At 43.2% G+C, this 21,530-nt stretch overlaps 1 protein-coding gene across 1 annotated transcript; it reads left to right on the top strand.

The window, feature by feature from the left end:
- The first annotated feature begins 404 nt into the window (after positions 1 to 404).
- On the top strand, positions 405 to 21,524 carry cabp4 (calcium binding protein 4). The gene is made up of 8 exons (XM_076045321.1): positions 405 to 524; positions 1,228 to 1,326; positions 1,599 to 1,734; positions 10,407 to 10,437; positions 11,378 to 11,521; positions 15,814 to 15,923; positions 17,390 to 17,537; positions 20,814 to 21,524. The coding sequence occupies exons 1-8, from the start codon at positions 406 to 408 to the stop codon at positions 20,840 to 20,842; spliced, it is 816 nt and encodes a 271-aa protein (XP_075901436.1). The 5' UTR covers position 405; the 3' UTR covers positions 20,843 to 21,524.
- The last annotated feature ends 6 nt before the right edge of the window (positions 21,525 to 21,530 follow it).

The following is a 21,530-nucleotide window of genomic DNA, read 5'->3' as shown; positions in this document are numbered from 1 at the left end:
GCAAATAGACTCTAGCCCTCCTTCTCCTGCTCTCCCGGTTGTGCAAATGAGTTTGCTCACCCATTTGCTTCAGCAAAGTGCTACATTTTTAAAAGCCCAGTGTTTTAGATTAGTTAGTATCCAATTTTATTAATAAATCATATTGTAAACCATGCGTTGGATATGTTTCCAGATCCATTTACTGGGCTGCTGTAGAAGAGTGGTGGTGCAATATGGCCACTTTGTTACAAGTAGCCCCAGTCTTTATTACTGTTCATTATTTGTGAATGCATAGTTCCTTTTAATTTTAAATTCTTAAATACTTGTCCCTCTAAATGTCACACACTGTGCCTTTAATGCAGATTTGATTTAATCTCGGCTGTTTTGCAAAAAGATTGCTTGGCTCTTCCTTCAAAGTTCTTATTTATGGGTTCTTGCTTTCCCACCACTCACAGCTCTTTCCATATTTATCTCTTTCCTCCATCCAGGATGTCGGTAAAAATTGCAAAAGGAGGAACAGAAAGTAGACCATCTTCTGCCGCCAGGTCTGTATGAAATCTCTAAATTTGGCAGAGGAAATTAACAGGGAACGAGCGTTAAAAACTCTTACTTAACACTAAGTTGGCCAGCTTTGACGATCCCAACATTCACTTTTTCTACAGCAGTGAGTGTCATGTGAGGAGATAGATGGAGATAGTCGGTGCACTGGGCCATTGGAATATCATATCACTGACTGACTGACTGAGTGTCCCAGAATGTACCCCATTTTTTCCCATTTCAGCCAGTGTCTCTCAAGCCGCCCATTTCTTTTGATTTGTCCAGTGTTATTATTGTTACCTTACCCCTGGTTTTTGGCATAATGGTGAGGTCCTTCTTGCGCGGTCAGAATTAAGAACTGAGAGTGGCATTGCATCCAGTTCCATTATGTCACACCTTCCGGTTGTTAGCACCATTCTACAAGTGGACAAGTAGATGCTGTGTAACTCCAGTTTCTCTCAGTTTTTATAAAGGGGGTAGTCATATAGGATTGCGTGCTTTGTTTCTTCGTCAGAGACATTACCACTGGTGAGTATGGCAATAAAAGTATGTAAAAAGGAGCTTCAGCGTGCAGATATTTTTGGATTATCATTCATTTCTAAGTGTCGACCTTATAGTTTTAGACAGGCAGCAATATGAACAATCCACCTTGAATACACTTGCTGATTTTAATGAATTCTTTTTCTCTCTCTCTCTCTTTCTATATCCCAGCATGTCTCCTCGAGCAGGGAGAGGTGCATCACCTGGCAGATCCCCGGGCACCAGATTCAAAAGCAAGGCACTTCAGCTCAGCCTCTCCAAGAAATTCTGGTCATTACAATTCTCTGTTTTCAACCAGCATTGATTAGAACAAGGATGAGTGCATTGTGTGTGTGTGTGTGTGTGTGTGTGTGTGTGTGTCAGATAAGTGTTACTTAACAATGTAAGTGGTTTGATCTTCATTCGGTGATTGATGTAATCTCTCATGTCGGACTGAGCTGCTGACGTGCTGTTCCGGTAATTTTACTCAGCCTTCGGAGAGAGCGTGTTTATTTAAGTGGTTCAGAGGGTGCATTAATAACATGTAGATGCACAATTCCCAGTTCAAAGTCAGCCTCGGCCAAGGAAAAGGGCTCGGACAAGGAGGAGGCGAGCCGGCAGAAGGGCAAAAGGAGCCTCAGCAACAGCTCAGCCGTGGCCGCCGCCTACGTCGCTTACCTCAACAAACTCTTTGGACAGGTCAGTTCAACACTCATGTTGTTGTGGCCTGACGGTGGTGAGGCCTGGAAGACAAACCATCGCAACCATGTTCACGTCATCTCTCAAGGGCTTTGCAATAAATGTGTTATTTTATATGACTATTACTGCAAGAAGAGAGAGTGGTGCAGGTAAAAATGTCTTCAGGGAGTTTGTTCCACGTTGAGTGTATAAATAATACACATTTGATGTTGTCGATATCCTGAACAAATAATACAAGCAACAAAAAATCTAAGGAGCCACTTGGAAGCCAGCTCTTTTTAGTGAGCCGAGCCTAAAGAACAGGTTCTCTAAAAAGAGCCGGACTTCCCATCACTAGAGGGTAGCCAACCTCTTGTAGACAAACTAACAAAAGTTACGACAAAGTCATTGGGAAGAAAAAAATGGATTTGAGCCATTGTGATGGTTCTGGGACTGTGAGTGGAAGGCAGAGAATCCACACAGACCAGGGAGAACACATAAGCACACAGAAAAAGCTGCTAGGTGGGAATCGAACCACTGAGGTTGCGGGTTCTAATCACTGCACTGACATGTTGCCAGTGAATTCACCAATCAGATACAAATACTTTTGAGCAACAGAAAACACAATGCCAACAGAACAAAAAAACCCAAACGACAGCTTGTTTCATAATATGTGACATTGAGGGTTCTTTCATTCTAGCGAGAAGCTTCCCGCTAATCAAATGTATCACTTGGATCAGACTTTAGGGTAGAGACCATTAAAAAAAGGTGGGTGTGCCAGCTGATTACTCAGCTTCTGATGAGTTCATAGAGCAAACTGCCTCTGAGATCAATACAAGCCAATAGTCCCATGATCTCAGCACCCACCGGTTTTTAAGAGCGTCTGCACAAGAAGAGAGACCCACAGCAGCCTTTTCACCCACTAGAAGCCATAAGGTTTTATTTGAGTGTGTGTGTGTGTGTGTGTGTTCGTGTGTGTGTTGCATTATGATCTCTGCAGAACAAGCACGGGTTTTGGACCGAACAGAGGCCGGGACCGGCTGGATAAAGTGAAACATTGCGTCACAGCAATTACATAATATTGACTTGAAAGTTGCGCAGAATGGAGACGTAAAAATCGATCCATTTGTTCAGCAGACCCCAAACACCGCTCGCGGCTGTTTCAGTCGGAAACGCAGCAATGTTCCCAAAGGATTAATGGTGACGTGACTGCGGTGCGTCAGCGTCATTATCGCCTCTATTCACGGCAACCTCGAACCGTCACATCGGGGCACATCTTTTCAAAGAAGTAGAGGAAGAAGACGTGAATCCATAAGTTGAACTGCACAGACAATGGGCTGCAGATGGTGTAGAAAGAAATAGCTCATTACGAGCAAAGGACAACACGAAATACTGCTGATTTCTTTTGTGTTCTGAGTGGGCCTGACACGTCGCCTCAGACACTCGTACAAGGAAGAAAAAGACCTTCTAAAGGGTTTCCTGAAGGAGACGGGGAAGTTGGCTCCTCAGTCTTTATATTGAGGAAATGGATGTGGATCACATCCAAGATGTTAATGTGACTGCTTTGGAAAAAAGAAATGAAAGAAAAACTCTGTAAAGGACGAGTCCCTGAATAGCAAATAACCATTAAAGTAAATGATGGGAGATAGACAGGACATCTTGTGCTGTACTAAAATCAAAAAGCTCCTACGTCACATGCTGAAGGTCACATTTAATCATTCACAAAACAGTTGTGCGCCAACACCGCGAAGGGATTTGTCAGTCCCCTCAGTGTTTGCAGCCATGGAGCCTATATACAGACACTTCAAGGATTAACCACTTTCACCACACAAGTGGGACCTCTTGAATCAGGTTCATGTTCCCTGATTTCGTGAGTTATGTGCATCAAAAACAAGATGTCGGAAGAATACAGTGTATAAATACGACTCTACTTCAAATTAGCGTGATTGGATGTTCCAAGTCAGCTGCTGAGCCAGCCTTTGCAACAAAAAAGTATTAACACAGAGGAGAATTTGAGTTCAGCCATGAATTTGTTATTTTTTAAAGTAAAATTTTCTCAATATTTTTAAATGTATATATTTTTATATTTATTTATTTTTTTTTAGAAAATGTGACCGACCACACATGGTGACAAATACTGACAGATTTCAGTGTTTTGGTCTCTTAGTGCGTGGATGACACACTTGACACTAACAGGTTCTGTTTCCCAACACCGAGTTTGGCTTCTCAAAACTTAAAATCTGGCCAGTGAAGCAACACTTCAGAGATTCACCTGTTTGTTGTGTCTACAGTGTTCAGCAGTGGTTCTCAAAGCTTTGGGGCCAAAGGTACCCCATGAATGTTTTGTTTGTTTGTTTGTTTTGTGTTTGTTTGTCTGTCTGTTTAACCCATGGCACCCTCAGTTACTTTTACATTTAGCTTTTTTTAATATCCCTTCCTACTGCTATTATTATTATTCTAACTTTAGAATAGAAATGACAACATTGAGTGAATATTTTTTTGAGATATCAATTAATATCATTAAATATAAATCAATCCCATATTAATGAAATATGTTCTTCAACATATTCTCATTTAAATATAAAAACATTTTAAGTGCAAACTCTTAGATTTAAGAAATAACAAATACAAAACAAAGCCACCTAAAAATAATCTGTCATAATTTGCCTCACAGACATACAGTTGTGTTCATAATAATAGCAGTATGTTTAAAAAGGTGTTTTAATATTTTACAGAAAGTCAAGAAATATACTGTTCAAAAAAATAGCAGTGTTGACATCTTTCTTTACAAACTCAAAAAAATACTGTATAAACTAAGAAATGCTTGAAGATTCAACTTTCCTGAGAATAACAAACTAATATTTAGTGGCATAACCACGGTTTCTGATGACTGCTTCACATCTGTGGTACATGGAGTCGACCAACTTCTGGCACCGGTCAACAGGTATTGCAGCCCAGGACAATTGTACCACGTTCCACAATTCTTCTGCATTTCTTGGTTTTGCCTCATGAACAGCATTGTTTATGTCAGCCCACATACATTTTTGATGGGATTAAGGTGCGGGGATTGTGCTGGCCACTCCATTACTTCTATTCTCTTTGTCTGGAACCAGGATTTTGCTTGCTTGCTGGTGTGTTTGGGGTCGTTGTTTTTCTTTTTCTTCCTCATCTTTCTGGTTTTGGCTGCCATTTTAAAGCGTTTGATATCATTTTAGCTGAACAGCCAATGATTTTCTGCACGTCTTTATAGGTTTTCCCCTCTTTTATTAATTCCTTAATCAAAGAACGCTCTTCTTCAGAACAGTGTCTTGAACGACCCATTTTCTCCGTTTTTCAAGGACAAATGCACAGCCAGCATATGCAAAGTCAGTTACCTTGATCCTTATATTATCAAATTCAACGACTTTTTCCAATTTTCTTGCTTTGAAATTGAATGTGCAGTGTCCTCAATGCATTTGTGTTCATTAAATACAATTTATTTGAGGAATTTTGAAGTTTACTCACCTTTTTAAACCATTTTAAACACCTTTTTAAACATACTGCTATTATTATGAACACAACTGTACACTGCTGAAAACATCCATTCACCCGTTTTTCATTTTGAAAGTTTTGCAAATGTGGAAAAGAGATGAAGAAGGGTGTGCAAGAAGGCTGGAACCGGTGGAGAAAATCATCAGGTGTGATAAAAAAAAAAAAAAAAAAAAAGTGTCAGCAAGAGTGAAAGAAAAGGTGTATAAGATGGTGTTGCATGGTATGAACATGACAGTGGCACTGATGCCAAGGCAGGGCAGGGAGCAGTAGGTGGCATCACCTGTTAAAACACTTCCAAACAGAGCCGTTCAGCCTCGAAACAAATCGGCTTCTCCTCTTTAACCAATCAAACTCCATTCACATCACATTCCGTAAAGATGAGTGGTCACCGAGACTCTCTTCCTTGTGTGCAATCTTCAAGTGAAATCATTTACGAGTTGCAGGAGCGGCGTCAGCGGGGACACGTGGGAGTGGGCTCAGCTCTCTGGTGTCATAACAAAGAGCAAATGTATTGACTTCATTACAGCATTGCAATATAGTGAAGTGTAACCTCTGTGATGCAGAGGGTATCGACAACCTCCCGTCAATACTTTGCCTTGGTAGCAAGCACATATTGTACAACACAGGATATTGTGGTGCTGTATTGTTGCTGGTAAATATTTTATAGATTCATTTTCATTATTAAGAATTTGCCGAATGGAAGCTTAGTTTTCTTTCGGCTTTTGCAAACAGCATCTAATTTGAGATTCACAAATACATTTTTCGAAAAACAAACAAATGTTTCTTTAATTAGACATCAGTAATTTTGTAGCAAACTCCAGTGGGAGTTCCTACCTATTTAGAGGATGGTAGTGATAAATATGCCTTTATTTAGTGTACCTCTTTTGGAAGGCAGCGGGAGTGCTCAGATTTTAACTGCACAACGTGGCTCCTCGTTCATTTGCGATCTTAAAATTGTGCTGGAGTCCACAGCCAGTCACGTTCCCTTTAGAGCCAACTACTGACAGCTGCTGAAAAAAAAACAAAATGCAGGAAACAAGTGTTAACTCTATAGCTGCAGCTAACGCATTTATAGCGTAGACTCTGTGGTACTGGCTGTCTTATTAGAGCGGAGTGGTGTGTTCACATTGAACAGAAGAACAACAAACAGCTCTGGAAGTTTTTCTCAGCGCCGACACACGTTGTTAACGTCCAGCTAATGTCATCTAGCGAGCTGGCTAAACTAATAACGACAAATCTAACTAGGATGCTTGAATGTGATTGGAATAAGGGTCACTCAGTTCCTTCCACTCCCTTTTCCCTTTGCTTTTTTTTTTTTTAACCACATGGATAAGTGAGATGAATCTACCGAAAATTTTGAAAATCCCAAATCAGTTATAACAAATTTAAAAAGTGGTAAGTTAAATATAACTTTTACAAAAGTATAAAGTTAAAAAAAAAAGATCTTTAAAAAAGTGGCAACAACTGCACGACAAAACTAAAAATACCCTCTTAATTGACAAACTCACAACTGCAGGGACAATAGTGGCCTCTCCTTTCCATTAAAGATATTTACCCCGCATGATTCTCATAAACCTCTCTTAAAAATCAACTTAACTTTCATGACACAACAATCTCCATCACCGAATGGACCGTCTCAGTGTTTTAAAGCAACATATGGCCCACAGTGACCTTGGGCTGTCGTGCACTCCATTACAAACAACCTTCCCGTGGGTTACTACCTCACCTGACACGGCTAATCTGCTTCACTTTGCCACGGCGCTGCCCCTTGTTTGAATTCACCGGTAGCCATGGATGGGGCCGTCGCACAGTCGCGGTATCTACCGTGACACCGGGGGCAGCGAGACCATCCATCCTCACAGAAGCCCTAATCCCTGCCTCGACAAAAGTATTAATAACCCCCCCAGCAAGGTTCACTGTCAGCCCTCATTAGATCTGGCGGATGGAAGCGGCCGGTGGTGGCAAATGGTCCATCGGTAACAGCGCTACGCTATCGACGCGTATCAGCGGTGGAAGACGGATGAAAGTGAAACCAAATGGGACGAGCGCCACGTTGACCTGTGCATGGCAGTCGGTCCTTGCGCCGGCCCCCAGGGCGTTAGCGTATCAAGTAGCCCTCACAGTTGATCCAGGTGAGGCGTCTGGTCACACAAAGTGGCGGGGGGCCTTCACGTGCCATGTGAAGGCAGACGGAATGGAACTAACCGTTAATGGGCCTGTTCTGATCTGATGAAGGAGGAGGGAATCCGCCTGGCGCACGTCTAATCCAGGGTGGATGAGTGGGGGGGAAGGCGGGATTCAATTAACGTGTTGACCTTGCTATCTAAACATGCCCTTGTGTAGCGGGGGGGAGCAAACAGGCAACAGGGGATCACCCCCCCCCCCCTTCGCCCCCCACACATACCCCGCCTTGACTTTTTCAGCATCGAAATCTTATTAAAACTTAAGAGGTTTACCAACATCACAGTATCTCAGTGTGGTGTCGGAGGCAGCGGACACATGGAGAGATAACTCCTGATGCGATTGTGTCCTGGCACCCCCATTAGTGTTTTAACTGTGTTTTTTTGGCAGTGCTACACTGTGAATAATCATTTAAATGGTGACCACGCGGAACCGGCTTCCAAATAAACGAGGGGAGCTTCTCCTTCTTCCTGGAGCCATTGTCCTGCACTTGGGCAGGATGACCTTGTATGATTTATGTATAAGCCGCGGCGTCCACTGCCGGCGCACATTAGGAGGTGAGATATCGTGCTTAAATTTTTTTTCACTTTGAATCTCGCTTGAGCTGCGGGTTGCTTTTTCTTTGTATGAACCACCACCGCCACCGTTGTCACGGTCGCTTAAAAAGCACAACGTGAGGCTGATTGTTGGCTCTTCACAGTTCTTTATGAAAAGCGCAAATTCAATTCAGCCGTGGAGCAGCAGGCACTTAATATTCAAGGAAATAAAGTCGTCACACAAGCTCAGCCTGGGTTATGACATAGTGCGGAATAGATTTTCTTCTTTTGGTCAGACTGATGTAAGCAGGAATTCTGCAACGCAAGTCGAGTTTTTACACGTTTTTTTACGTCACTGCTATTGGTAAAGAAATCCTTGTCACGTTTGACAGTGAAATAAAAATCTGGGGCGCGCACACACACCACTTTATTAGGGGCAAAGTTGAGTTGCTTGCCAGCACAAATAACTAATCAACCAGTCGCTTGGCAGCAACTGAGTGCATTTAGGCAAGTACTGCATACGTGATGAAGACGACTTGTTGCTGTTTGAACTGAGCATCAGAATGGCGAGTAGAGGGGATTGAGGGGACTTTGAAGGAGTTGTGGTTGTTGGTAGCAGGTGGGCTGGTCTGAGTGTGTCACAAAATGCTGGCCTCCTCTGATTTTTTGACACATCGCAACCATCTCGAGTGTTTGTAGATAACGTTGATTAGCATCACCGAACTCCATCCACGCCAACCTTGAAGTATTTTATGTACATACTCACCAACTACTTACCTATTAAGGAGTGCCTAAGAAAGTTGTCGGTGACCCAAACCCTGACCATAGAGCTGTGTACTGATATCATATAAAACTGTCAAATGTAAATGAATAAAACAGAGAAAAGTGCACCATGTTATAAATGTTTCTGTGAAGGGGGTGGAAGCTCAGTCCAGTTGCTGGGTAGAATTCATATCTGATGCAGATATTTATTTATTTTTCAAATGGGGCCTCAGGACATAAACAAGGTTTAACTTGCCATTTTCTTCAGCATTTGTTTTTTTTTTTAATTTGGAACCTAATATTTTTTATGATGGCATGGAAATGAGAACAGCATGCCCGCAGTAATCCGCTCTGCGATAAGTGCCCATCTTGTGTCTTTGAACTTCAAGACATCCTCCGGCTTGTGCAGCCTTTGTGCTAAGCCGAGACTCTATATGTCAGCTGCATTTGCTCTATAAGGGGCTTGAGTGAAGTGTTCGCATGTTGCCTGTCTCCCCTCTGGACCAGATGAAGCTCCGTGTTGAGCTCCGCACTCTTGGCAAGCCCCACAGTTAAGATGGTAATCACACAAGCATGCTTCTTTTTCTTCTTCTCCTTTTTTTCCCCAGGAAAACACACAATATGTCGGCGCTTTTGAATGCTCGTTAGCCCCTTTTCACAATCTTTTCGTATCCCAGCCTTAGATATGTAAATCCAGTTTACAGTATGCGTTTAGATACGCAAATGAGGCAAATGTGTCAGGGCCTGAAGGATGTTTAGCTAACATACCAGCACGGTTGCTACAGACGTAATGACCCTTCCGATGCGTCACTCTTGTTTTCAAAGCAAATATTTCAGAAGTGTTATGCCCCCCCTGTGGATATGCTCTTGCTCCATAATGGAACCGATGACCCAATTACAATGACTTCAGACTTTGGACTGTCTGTCTGCAACCGCTGGAATTTATTAACATATTGTTATTTTAAGCCCTGAGCGCTCATAAAGTGCAACGCTGCCTATTGTTCCTAATGGATGTCGACGAGGAGGAGCGGCCACATCCAACATATATATTTCGGCCTCCCTGAACACAAACATGAAACAAAAGCAGCAAAAGAAAAGGAGGGGATGGTTGGGGGTGTGTGTGTGTGTGTGTGTGGGGGGGGGTGGAATGAGACGTCAGCATAAGCAAATATCACATTTGCAGCGCAGCGCAGCGGCAAACAGCGGTGAGCGTTGCACACACAAGGCCGCAGTCTCTCGACAAAGTCTGTCCACGTCTTATTTTGCATGTATTTGTGTTAGCGTGTGACAGAATAAGGTTTGTGCGACTAATGGCAGACGTGGGCGTGTAGTTTGTATGCGCCGAGCTTATTGCTGCGTCTCCCAGAGGAGGCTGCAGATGTAGGGTGACGCGCTATCGTGCGTGCGTGCGTGCGTGCGTGTGCGCGCGCGCTTGTCGGCTGGTGAATTAAAAAAGACACGTCGCCTGTTGAAATCCCATTAGAGTTGACTGTCACCAGGCGCCAGTGTCGACATGATATGCATGCGATCCTAATTTGGCGCTCACAAAACAGATTATCACCGGGACGCTCCTCGGGAGAATCTGCTGTTTTCACAGGCGACCTTCTGGTTTTGCGTCCTCCTCTGCGACGTGTCGCCTCCTAATGATTCCTTCTGTCTCTCCTTTTTCTCCGGGTTCGGCAGGAGCGGGAGCTGATGCCAGAGGAACTGGACGGTGAGACGCTTCTGCTCGTTGTAACTATGACGCAACCGCACGATATGTGAGCCGCTGATTGCACCACTCGGTTCGTCGTCTGAGCCACGACGGCGTCATACCCGTTTCCACATCTCTATTTTTCATCATGCACTCCAGTGGAACTCACTCCAGTGGAACTGACGTGCACAATTAATTATCAGTAAAAAGCTCCCACAGAGCTCCGGAAAACAACTTCTTCTCTGTTAACAGTCAGTTTTAATGAGTGCTCAATGCAGTGTTGGGGAGTAACGAGTTACATTGGTACGGAATTGAATTACAAAATAAAGATAATTGCAATCAGTTACATTACTGGAATAATGTGTAATTAAATTACAGTTACTTGTGGAATTATTCATGATTACAATCTTTTTATTCTGATGCTTCTGATTGGTTCTCCTGTCAAGTTTCTCAATTGCAGTGCCTGACCACTCGCCTGCCAGTTGAATTGTCTCTCTCTGGAGTGAAGTCTGTGCGATTTCGATGTTGAAGCAGCAACAATGTTGATTAAAGTCAACCTCCAAAACCTGATGACGTCACAAAGGGCCAATTTCTCCCAAAAGGATGCAAGCAAAATAAAAGAACTAAAATAAGAGAACTTTTCTCATTTTCAGCCAGTTCACTGGCAGGCTATAGGCGAACATTATCATTGCAGTGGTTCAGTGGATTTTGCATAATACGGAGCCTTGAAGTCATGTGACACGCCGAGGGATTCACAGCAAGACACAACTTTTAATGACTCAGAGCCACGCAAGTCAATGGCACCGAGTCGGAGTCATCGGCTCACCGGCAAACTTTGTTCAAAGTGCGACTAACAATAGACGCGAGGCGTTGCACATCTCCCAGGCCGACTCTTGGGAGGAAACACTTTTGCGTTGTTTTGCATTTCGATGCTATTAATGCCTCTCTTCTCCGCCGTCAGAGCTGCAGGTGGCCTTTAAGGAGTTTGACTACGACGCAGATGGCTTCATCCATTACAAAGACATCGCAGACTGCATGAGGACCATGGGCTACATGCCTACGGAGATGGAGCTGATCGAGATCATCCAGCAGATCAAGATGAGATGTGTGTATATCGCCTGCCTGCCTTTCAAGCTGCGTGCATTCATGTGTGTGTGTGTGTGTGTGTGTGTGTGTGTGTGTGTGTGTGCCTCATTTGGTCCTCCGTGGGGGAAAGCACGTGTGTCTGATTGATGAGGCGAGTGGGTGTGAGTGTGTGTGAGTGTGTGTGTGTTCCACAGACATGCACTCCTGGACCTGTGTGTGTTCCTTTAAGAGAACTAATGTTTTCCTTTGAGTCTGGGGTCATTCCAGACATTTTAGCGGACTGATTAATGGCTCTCTCGTAGCGGATCGCGGCAAGTCCATGAGTGTGAGCCCGCATAATGAATAGTGACTTTATTTCACATCTAACTCTCGTGATGATTTGTTTGCGTCCTACATCCCGGGCGGCTCGAGCAGACGTTTCCATGCGTCTCGCGTTTAAAGGTTAAAGCGAGTCATCATTACGTCGCCTCTTACCGAGGAACCAGTTTTGTGTAACACCTACCGAGTGAACGAGCAAAGTGGGCAGATTGATGGGCCCCTGCCAGGGCTTAACAGATGCGTACACAAAGTGCATACGCGACTTGACAGATAAGAGTCATGCGAATTCAGCAGTGACGCGTTTGTGGAGGCAAGCCGCAGTGAAGAAAGGAGAAAAAGAAAGAACTTACTGGAAATCAAATGTATTCAGTTAAAATATTTTGGAGGATGCTTGCTGGTGTATTTGTGATTAGTATGGCAAATCGCTGTTTTCTTTTCTCATAATTCAGTGACTTTTTTGTTTTATCTCATTAGAAAAACTCAAGTTTTTCTAAAATGAAGAATTTCCCCACCACTCCTGGCGCTGGGGATGTGATCAATGGTGCTTGCATCACTATATTTCTCTACCATACAAACAGTCCAGTAAAGTATCAGCATTTCAGAAGATGGTAAACAGGCAAAAGCATGCTTCAGAGACGAGACTGTAGGGGCCAGTCCTGCGTCGCTGCAATTGAGCACCACTGTAACTTTGGCCAAGCCATACTAAGGTGCCTAACAGGGACTGGCTTCACGCGGGCCGGACAGAGACACGCAGCGGGCCAGATGTGGCCCGTGGGCCGTGGTTTGCCCATGTCTGCACTAGGTCCTCACCTCCAGATGCTGCTGTACTGTCTGTTCCCGACATCACGTCTCTCTCTCTCTCTCTCTCTCTCTATCTCTATCTCTCTCTCTCTCTCTTCAATCATTTGACGCTGCCGCTTATGCTGCTGCACTTCCTTTGCTTGCTTGCTATTTCGGCAGCTTAATGAAGTCTTAACCTTGTGTTCGCCCCCTGGTGGTTGGATGACTGAAAGCGCTTGATTTGACATGTACGGTAGCCGGCTTTTTAAATGTTAATATCGCCGACGATCAGCTTAATTCAATCGTGGCAGCCAATATCGTGATCGTGATTAAAATTCGATCAATTGTGCAGCCCTACTACATCACAGCTTTCGACCTTTGACCCTCACGCCACCAGAGTCCTCATTAACGCATCACAGACCTCGAAAACAAAGAACAGCTCATCAATCTTTCCCGTCTCATTTTTCCCAAAGCGTAACATGTTGCACATTGAAAAATGCTGCTACCGTTTAAAGGCAAACTTATTTCCGCATGTGTTCCTGCGATGTACTGCGCTGCTTCCACTAATGCCAAAAAAACTTGGCTGGTACTGCAGCAGCACAGTACTTTCCATGCATATAATACAGGTTCTGTTGTTACTAGTATGTGGCAGTTGTAGTTCAATGATTCAACACATTTGACAGGAGAAACTTTAAAAAAGGATTTTGGTTTCCCCCAGTTTTGCAGCCTCCAATCACTGACTTGAAAATATATTGCACTATATTGCTTTTTTTAATAAAGGGGGCTGTTGAATCCACCAAGGCAGTGATAATGAAAACAGGCCGGGCATATTGGTGGGCGCCATCAAATAAGCCTGTCTTTTGTTCAAATAATATCAAGAACCTTTTCTATTGCATCAGCGTGTTCTGATAATCACCATGGGGATTGAGCAACACACAGCTGGCTATCGCCTCCTTGGTGGCTCTACAATATGCACAAAGCCTAAAATATTGTTATAGTTGGCCACCACTGAGGATATTTTTAAAACCTCTGACAGACGAGCTTTATGGGAGCTGTCAAGACCAGTTGAAGGACACATGAATATTCAATCCAATAAACTCTACTGTCGCCACAACAAATCAGTGACAGTCAAATTCAAAACATTGTGCCACAGTTCAGAATCCATCCTGCTGCCATTTCCATTCGACTCCTCCGACCAAACACTCCCGCATATTAAGGACGGCCACACGGTGCGTCTGGCACATAGCGGTAATATTAATTCCAACTGCAGAGCAATATGCTGCAGCACAAACACTGCTCGGGGTCAAACAATGATCAAATGGTCGCCAAATACTTCCCGTTTCCATTCCATCTCGCATTTCCATCTGGCAAACAACCAGTCGACACTAAAGGAATTAACTGGGGAAGATGATTGGATACGTCCATCCATCACATTCTAGTGAACCAATCAGATTTGATACTGCCTGTTTTAGGTCTTAACTCTTCTCTGTTGGTGTGTGGAATAACTTAAGTTGCACACGATCCAACTGTTACCCTCACAATGTTGTAGTGTTTTTTTTTTTTATTACAACTAACAAAGAATATATTATTGTAAACATTTCTTTTAATAAACATATTGACTTGGATTTATATTTTTACCTTTTCAGAATCATCGGACTCACAATACTTCATTGTATTTTAGACCAATTCAGTGAAATTGGATAATTTTTTACAGCACACCTGACATTATCTCGCAGTACACTAGTGTGACGCGGCACAGTGGTTGAAAAGAACTGGTGTGTTGGACTCAATTGCAGCATGGAGTTGCTCAGTAAGCTGCTTTTTTAGTGCACACAGAAGCATAGGAGGAAACTTGACAGTCTCTCAGATTATTGGTAGGGTAACTCACCACAGCCAGGAGCAGATCAAGAAGTTAAACCACTGAGGCAGAACCAGAGGTCAGGACAGAGGGCAGATGGAGCAGTGCTAAAGAAGTGAGTCCAGGTGAGGGAAACGAGGAGAGTGAGACAAGACTGTCCGAGCGGTTTATTCTCCATCCAAGGTTACAGCGCGAGCAACACGTTGTCAACTATCAAACCAGGACAATGGCTGAAGGTGTGAAAATGAGCATCACGGAAAAGAGCCCGAGAAAGGGCAGTGGCTGTAAAATGTTATCATGGACGCAGGTTTTTGCAGTGTTAAACTTGTTATGCACCGAAAGAAGGAATAACATGTTACGTAAAGAATTAATGCACAGGGCTTTGTAGCACTGAAAGTACTGTTTACTTCTCACCTCCTCGCAAATATAGTCACTCTCAACATGAAACACAAAACCACCTCAGACTTATCACACTCAGGTAGCTTTCGAAAGAAGAAAACAATTATCTCCATTAAAACCATCTCACTGCCAACAAGTCTACACCTACTTCATAGACATTTAGTGAGGAGAGACACAGAGGAGATGGACCAAAAAAATGATTCAGTTGGTAATACCCTCACCGGCCACTTTATAAGTTGGAACAATAAAATTCTTTGCAACATAGATGAGAGTCAACATTTGCTCAGAGATTTCAATCCATATTGACATGCTAGCATCACATAGCAGATTTGCCAGCTGCACATTAACGATGCAAATCTCCTGTTTGACTCCATCCCAAGAGTTCATTTCTCATCCATTTCTGACCTTCTCATCCAAATGGTGCAAAAGATATCGTGACTCATCAGATCCTTTGGTGCGAATCGTGGCCTCGGTTTCTTAGGCTACAGCTTCTCAGCGCGAACCTGTCGTGTCCTTCTGATGTGCCATCTGCTTCAAAGTCGGAGGTGTTGTTGTGTGAAAATCCCAGTAGATCAGCAGTTTGTGAAACACTCAGACCGGCCCGTCTGCCACCGACAGCCACGTTCGCCACGTTCAAAGTTGATTCAGTCCCCTTTCTTTCCCATATTGACGCTGAATTGAAGCGGACCCTTCGCCGCGTCCATTGGACTCGATGCATTGAGTTGCTGTAACATACTTAGCAGGTGATTGAACAGGTGTATCCAACAAAGTGACTACTAAGTGTATATTTAGGCATGCAAGCCTGTGAAAGTTTCCAAACACAGCAGCAGCATGTTCACACTCGTGCATCCCTCCTCAGGGCGACTGTTGACTTAAAGCTGTGCACACGACCTCTGACGTGTGTGTGTGTGTGTGTGTGTGTGTGACTGAGTGCACTTTCACTGCATTTTCTGCAGGGGGTGGCCATGTGGACTTTGATGATTTCTGCGAGCTAATGGGGCCGCGGATGCTGGCTGAGACGGCTCATATGGTCGGGCTAAGGGAGCTCCGCTGCGCCTTCAAACAGGTGAGAGGTCCCTGGGTGGGGGGGGTGGAAGGGTGAGGAGGGGGAGAAGAAAAAAAGTCCTACTTCAAGGCTGTGAAAGCAGCCGTGCTGGTCTTATGAAAGCACTTTGAAGTGCCTAACAAGATATATTCCTTTAAGCGCGCCAAGAAGGGCCTGGGCTCTCACTTGCAAACAAGTCATAGGGGCCAAAGGGAACTTGAAAAAATTAAAAGGAAATCTTGACTGACCAAGGAGAGCAATCTCAGTGGTGTTGCTTTCACACAGCGTGCTCCCGGCCCCACCCAATTTTATGTCCTTTTGTGTGTGTGTGTGTGTGTGTGTGTGTGTGCGTGTGCGTGTCTGTTGTTTCAAATACGGAGGTGGCTCATTGATTGGCAGGAAATTGAGTCCCTCTCTTGGAATTGATCACAGGCACATGTAAACACATGCAGCATTGATTGGCCTTCCTAGCTGAGTTTCTCAGTGACAAAACAAAACAAACAAGACCATTTTGAGCTCAGCTTCAACGCTCTCATCAGCCCCCCACCTGGATCCAGCACGGCACGCCTTACCGCATCACTGCAGAACAGAAAACACAATTAACGTGCTCCAAATTATTATAAATCACACGGCGTACTATATAACTGCTTCCATGTTAATAGTGTTGCCTCCTTTACCGGCTCCTATAGAATAGACAAGGCTAATTGAGCAGCTGTGATTGGACGGAGAGTTATGTAGGCCTTCCTGTCAGTTGACAGTATAGCAAATGGCTTTATTTTGAAATTTCACACATCATGCCCCCCTCAGCATTGAAGCTGTTTCGGAGTCATAAAGTGAATTGTGTCAGTTACATAAGGAGCCATTAAGTGATGCTTTACTGTGCCGCTGTGACACTGGGCTCTGTGATAACGTTACTCTCCAACAATCTCTCCCTGAAGAATCAGCCTTTAGTCTCGCAGCCAGTAGACGGGACACCCAAAGCACAATTTCTCAGCATACATAATGTTGCTGTCTGTGGGTAATGTCGCAAAAGGTGGGGGAAAAGATCGCAATGGGGTGACAGTTATGACAAATTTATAAGATCTGACATTTGATTTCTCAGCTCTGTTACTTCTGAAATGGAAAAAGAACTGAGATTTGTCATAAAGTCAGTCCTCTTTTCTTTGGCAGTCGAGCTAACAGCAACTGCAGCAAATTAGAAAAGAGACTCACTTCAAAATGTGATCTCTAACCTAGTAATAATATGTCTTTTGACAACTTTATCTCCTTTCGGGCATTTTTATTTCTTTCCATGATGTTACAGTTGGCAGTTTTTCTTTCTTTTTTCACCCAGAAGAGTGATTAAATAACCAAATGTTTCTTATTCTTGTTATTTCGTTATTCATTTTGCCTTTTATGATGTCTTCAATGTGAATATTTTATCTGCATTTCATCACTCAATACTTGCTCATGTCTGCTCTTCCTCGATCATCACGCACATGCCAAAGTTTGACTGCGACGGCGATGGGAAGATCACCATGGATGAGCTGAAGGAGGGCATGAAGACCCTCCTGGGGGAGAAGATGAAGAAGGGCGAGCTGGAGGAGATCCTCGCCGACATTGACCTCAACAAAGATGGCAACATCGACTTTGATGGTGAGTGGTTGGCGAGAGGAATGTAAAGGAAGGAACTCTAGGCAGTGCATCAATCATTTATGCCTCGTAAAACAGTCCCACTGAATCTTATTTCAAAGATGTGTCAAAGAGAATGTTCTGCACAAAATTCTATAAGACTTCACACGAAAAATATAAGGAACATTTCTCTCAAAGTCTGACTGCTTAATGATACTGTGTTTGTGCACAGGTCTGATGCATTGAGGTTCTGTAATTGCAAATATTTCCTGCAGCTAAGAGACATGATTTGAAAAAGAGTGATGCTACTGTCCATATTTAGGGGAACATGTGTTGCCAGCGTGCCATTTTTACACACGAACCATTATCAACACAAGGAAGTATAACTTACCCTTATGTTACACTTCTAACTTGAAATAATTGGCAAATGAATCTGAGAAATGTAGCTAATCTCTGATTGATAAAGTTAAACACAAAGCCTTAAAATCTTAAACATAAGGTTAATAAAGTACAAATCCAACCAACCGGCTGGGTTGTGAACTAGCCTGATTACTAACCTAAAGCAGTCCCACCCCCAGTTCTTCCGTCTGGTCACGCCTCTGTCACACTGGGAAAGGTTTCATGAGATGCGTGCACACAGGTTCCTCAGCATTTTAATCTGACATATGTTTGTGCATGATTGTATGCAAAGATATGGATTTCACCTACGCACTGGATACCATAAATTTCATGGAACATCGCCCCTGTGTCGCATTTATCTTGAAGGCAACATAAAAAATTGCGCAACTTGGTTGCTCACAACATGACAGATAATAAATCACGGAAATAACAAATCCATTGCAAAAAGGTATTCATTTTTTTTCACGTCTCTGTTTAGAGTCTCTGTAGGCAGGACACAGTGGACGGCAACATGACCGGTGAATCCCAGTAGAAATGGGCCATGCTGCTTAACCTAAAAACTAACACTGGCACATTACCTCCATCCGGCAGTTTGGAATTCTGCTGATTTGCAGTCATCTTGGAAACCTGCTGGGGAAGCATGAAACGGCATTAGATTCCATAACCAATCAGCTTCTTTTTTTAGTTTTGAGAAAACCAACAAGTAACCTCTGCAAGTTTAAAGCCACAGAGGAAGGCAAAGGAAACATAAAAAGGAAGCCTAGCCTTACTGTTGCTAGTGCAAACACTACACTAATAGTATATTCAATACAAAAAATTCAACAATTTTCACAAAAATACAAGATAGCATGACACAGTAGTCAATTGTTTTCACTTTATATGGGCTCTTTACCAGACAGGACTGAGTCACACGGACTCAGGAAGTACTACAATATAAAACATATAAACACATCAGATTGTTTGGCACCACATCGGGATGTGATAATGCGCCTCATAATCGGTTCATGACAGCCTCCTTTGGACAAGATTGATGACTGGTTGAGGTCATAGTAGACCTCATCAGTGCTGCCTGGGATGGAACACAAATGAGAGGGTAGACTGGAGGGAGTGGAGCTGGGTGGGGGTCAGTGAATCTGGTTTAAATGAGTAGAGAATTGAAGAGACAGAGGGAGAAAATGAGCGAGAGATGAGGCACAGAAAGTGACGAGATGGGACAGCAAGGGTGGTTAAGTCAAGGTGGGTTAGCTGGGAGAGCCCATCCAATCTAATCAGCAGTGCATTAAGCCAATCAATGCACAAGCCCAGATGCCTGTCACATGTGACACGGAGAATACACAATGCTGGACAGCTCAAGGACTTATTACCACGTGTCCTCTCAGGTAAAAAAACAAAAAACAAAATAACAATGCGGTACCATATGGTTATGCTCCCACAAAGACAAAATACAGCACGAGTGCCCGGGTTTGTTTCAACCACTGTTTTGTCTCTTCTCTTGTCAATCCAACACAGTTACTGAGAACACATGGTCTGTCAGTCCTTGTGAGGATCAATGAACAGGTTCTTCCATTATCATCAATTAGCCCTCAGGGACAACATTTGGGTGGAGCTTATCAGTATTGACAGAAATCTGCAGTTAAATGGGAGCAGCAGGAATTATCGTAAAACGTCCAGGTGTGAGACAGGACGCAGCCGGAGCCGAGGAGAGAGCTGCTGTCCTGTACAGTTCATACAAGAGGGTCTGGGCAGCGCCGCAGAAGACAATGGTGATAGTTTTACTGTGAATCGAGCTCTAGTACTCAGGCGATCAATGGATTCACACGTACAGAGAAAGGTGTTTTAGGAGCAGAGCACCAGAGGAAGTCAAAAGGACACGATTGATTGGGTTGGAATTTGCGAAAACCAGCACAAAGTCATTTGGAGCTCGGTGTGATTGGTGGGAGACACATCAATAGCACCGCTGATTGACTTCATTTACATGGATAGAGCCGGGATGAAACAAATTGTAATCAGCTGATTGCCAATTAAGAATGTTTCCTACATCCTTTAGATTTTTCTCTGTTACCTCTACGTGGTAAAGAGCTCAAAGAGATTGCTTTAGGAAAATACATTAAAAAAAAAAAAAAAAAAAAAAGATAAATAAAAATTTGCAAGCTGTAATGCCCACATTAGTTAAAGAGATATTTCACTTTCAATTTATGTTTTGGCTATTTGAAAGCGAAATATCATTTTCAATGACAAAGTGATGTCCGTTCAACTTCACATTCAAGTCTCACTTCGTCCGTCACACCTCCGTCTATCACTTGCTTAGAAAAAGTCCTTCTAATGATTGAGAGTTCCGTCATTTTTCGTTATCATCGTTAGCTCGTATATGTTTCAAACTAACAGAACTACTTCCTATGTCGCATATAGTTTCCGGGTTTGACCACGCTAAAGTCAAAGGCTAAAATCTTCTTTAACCAACACGCATTGTTTTGCTAACTAGCGCTTCCTGGAAAGTGACCTATTATCGTAATTTGTATTAACAACGCCAAATAAGACCATCCAGCCGCTGTGCAAAGTTAGTTACCGATTAGAAAAGGCCATAAAAAGAAACCAGCAAACTGACGAATGGAATAAACTTCTGCCACAATCTGACTGGAACAGCGAGAACAATTTATAATATTTCATCTCAGATAAGTCTGTAGCCTTTCTCTGACACGCCACCCCCGTCACCCACTTCATTTTTCATTACCGTGGCGATAATGGAAACCTTTTGTCATTACATCACACCGTGTGTCGCTATGGTTTTAAATATGATTTCACATTGTCTGATAAGGCTTATCGCTGCATACTGTCGGGTTATTTGTACCCACAGCCACAAAACGTCCTGCCGTTTCTGTCTGTCTGTCTGTCCTTCTGCAGAGTTTGTCATGATGCTTTCTGCACGGTAACATGTGATGGGAGGAAGGCGGAACGTCAAACATTGATTTTGGACTGGAGCTGCGACCAAGGGAAATGACCTCAAATGAAATACCACGATGGATGTGACACTCGAGCACTTTCACTTTCTGCGCTTACCCGCGGTGTCCCTTCCGTACTGGGAATCCAGGGTGTATGAATGTATGTATAATTGTATTAGTAGTGAGTCAAAGCTAACTGTATTTTCCACAATTAAAGTCGCGGTGGAGTAAACGCAAAGGGTAAAGGGTGAGTTATGAAACAGTTGCTCACAAAACCGCTACACTGTCGCCCTCTAGTGGTGAAGATGTGTTCCTCGAACTTGGAAAAGGCGAATTCACCCTACAACCCCAGATCACTCGTGTCGACTTCAAGTTCATAGGCAAATGCTAGATTTTTCAATGATAAAAAAAGAAAAGAAAAAAATGGAGGGATTTATAATATTGTAAAGAAATAGTTTATTTTTCTGGGGGACATTTGTGATGGGACATGAATGCCAGCATTAACAACAGTCTTTATGTCTCCACCTTAAGAGGATGAGTTCTAGTTTTGGAAAATATGTTAAACATGTATAATGTTTGATACAAAAATGATGATCTCGTTGTACTTGTGATTGGAAACCTTCATTTATTACTGACGTTGAAAGATGTTAAATAAATAGCCGGAAGTAATTTCTCTCTG

The sequence above is a fragment of the Nelusetta ayraudi genome, unplaced genomic scaffold (genome assembly GCF_046127955.1).
Source record: "Nelusetta ayraudi isolate G7.1 ecotype Tasmania unplaced genomic scaffold, CSIRO-AGI_Nayr_v1 ptg000004l, whole genome shotgun sequence".
NCBI lineage: Eukaryota > Metazoa > Chordata > Actinopteri > Tetraodontiformes > Monacanthidae > Nelusetta > Nelusetta ayraudi.
Note: the sequence above shows the minus strand (reverse complement) of the source record. Positions and strands in the feature narration are given on the sequence as shown.

What these genes read in the sequence shown, in the direction of transcription:
- cabp4 (XM_076045321.1), top strand. Translation starts at nt 406, where the DNA reads ATGGGTTCTTGCTTTCCCACCACTCACAGCTCTTTCCATATTTATCTC. An exon ending in TCAACAAACTCTTTGGACAG is followed by an intron (nt 1,735 to 10,406) that starts GTCAGTTCAACA and finishes CGGGTTCGGCAG; the next exon opens with GAGCGGGAGCTGATGCCAGA. An exon ending in CCAGCAGATCAAGATGAGAT is followed by an intron (nt 11,522 to 15,813) that starts GTGTGTATATCG and finishes CATTTTCTGCAG; the next exon opens with GGGGTGGCCATGTGGACTTT.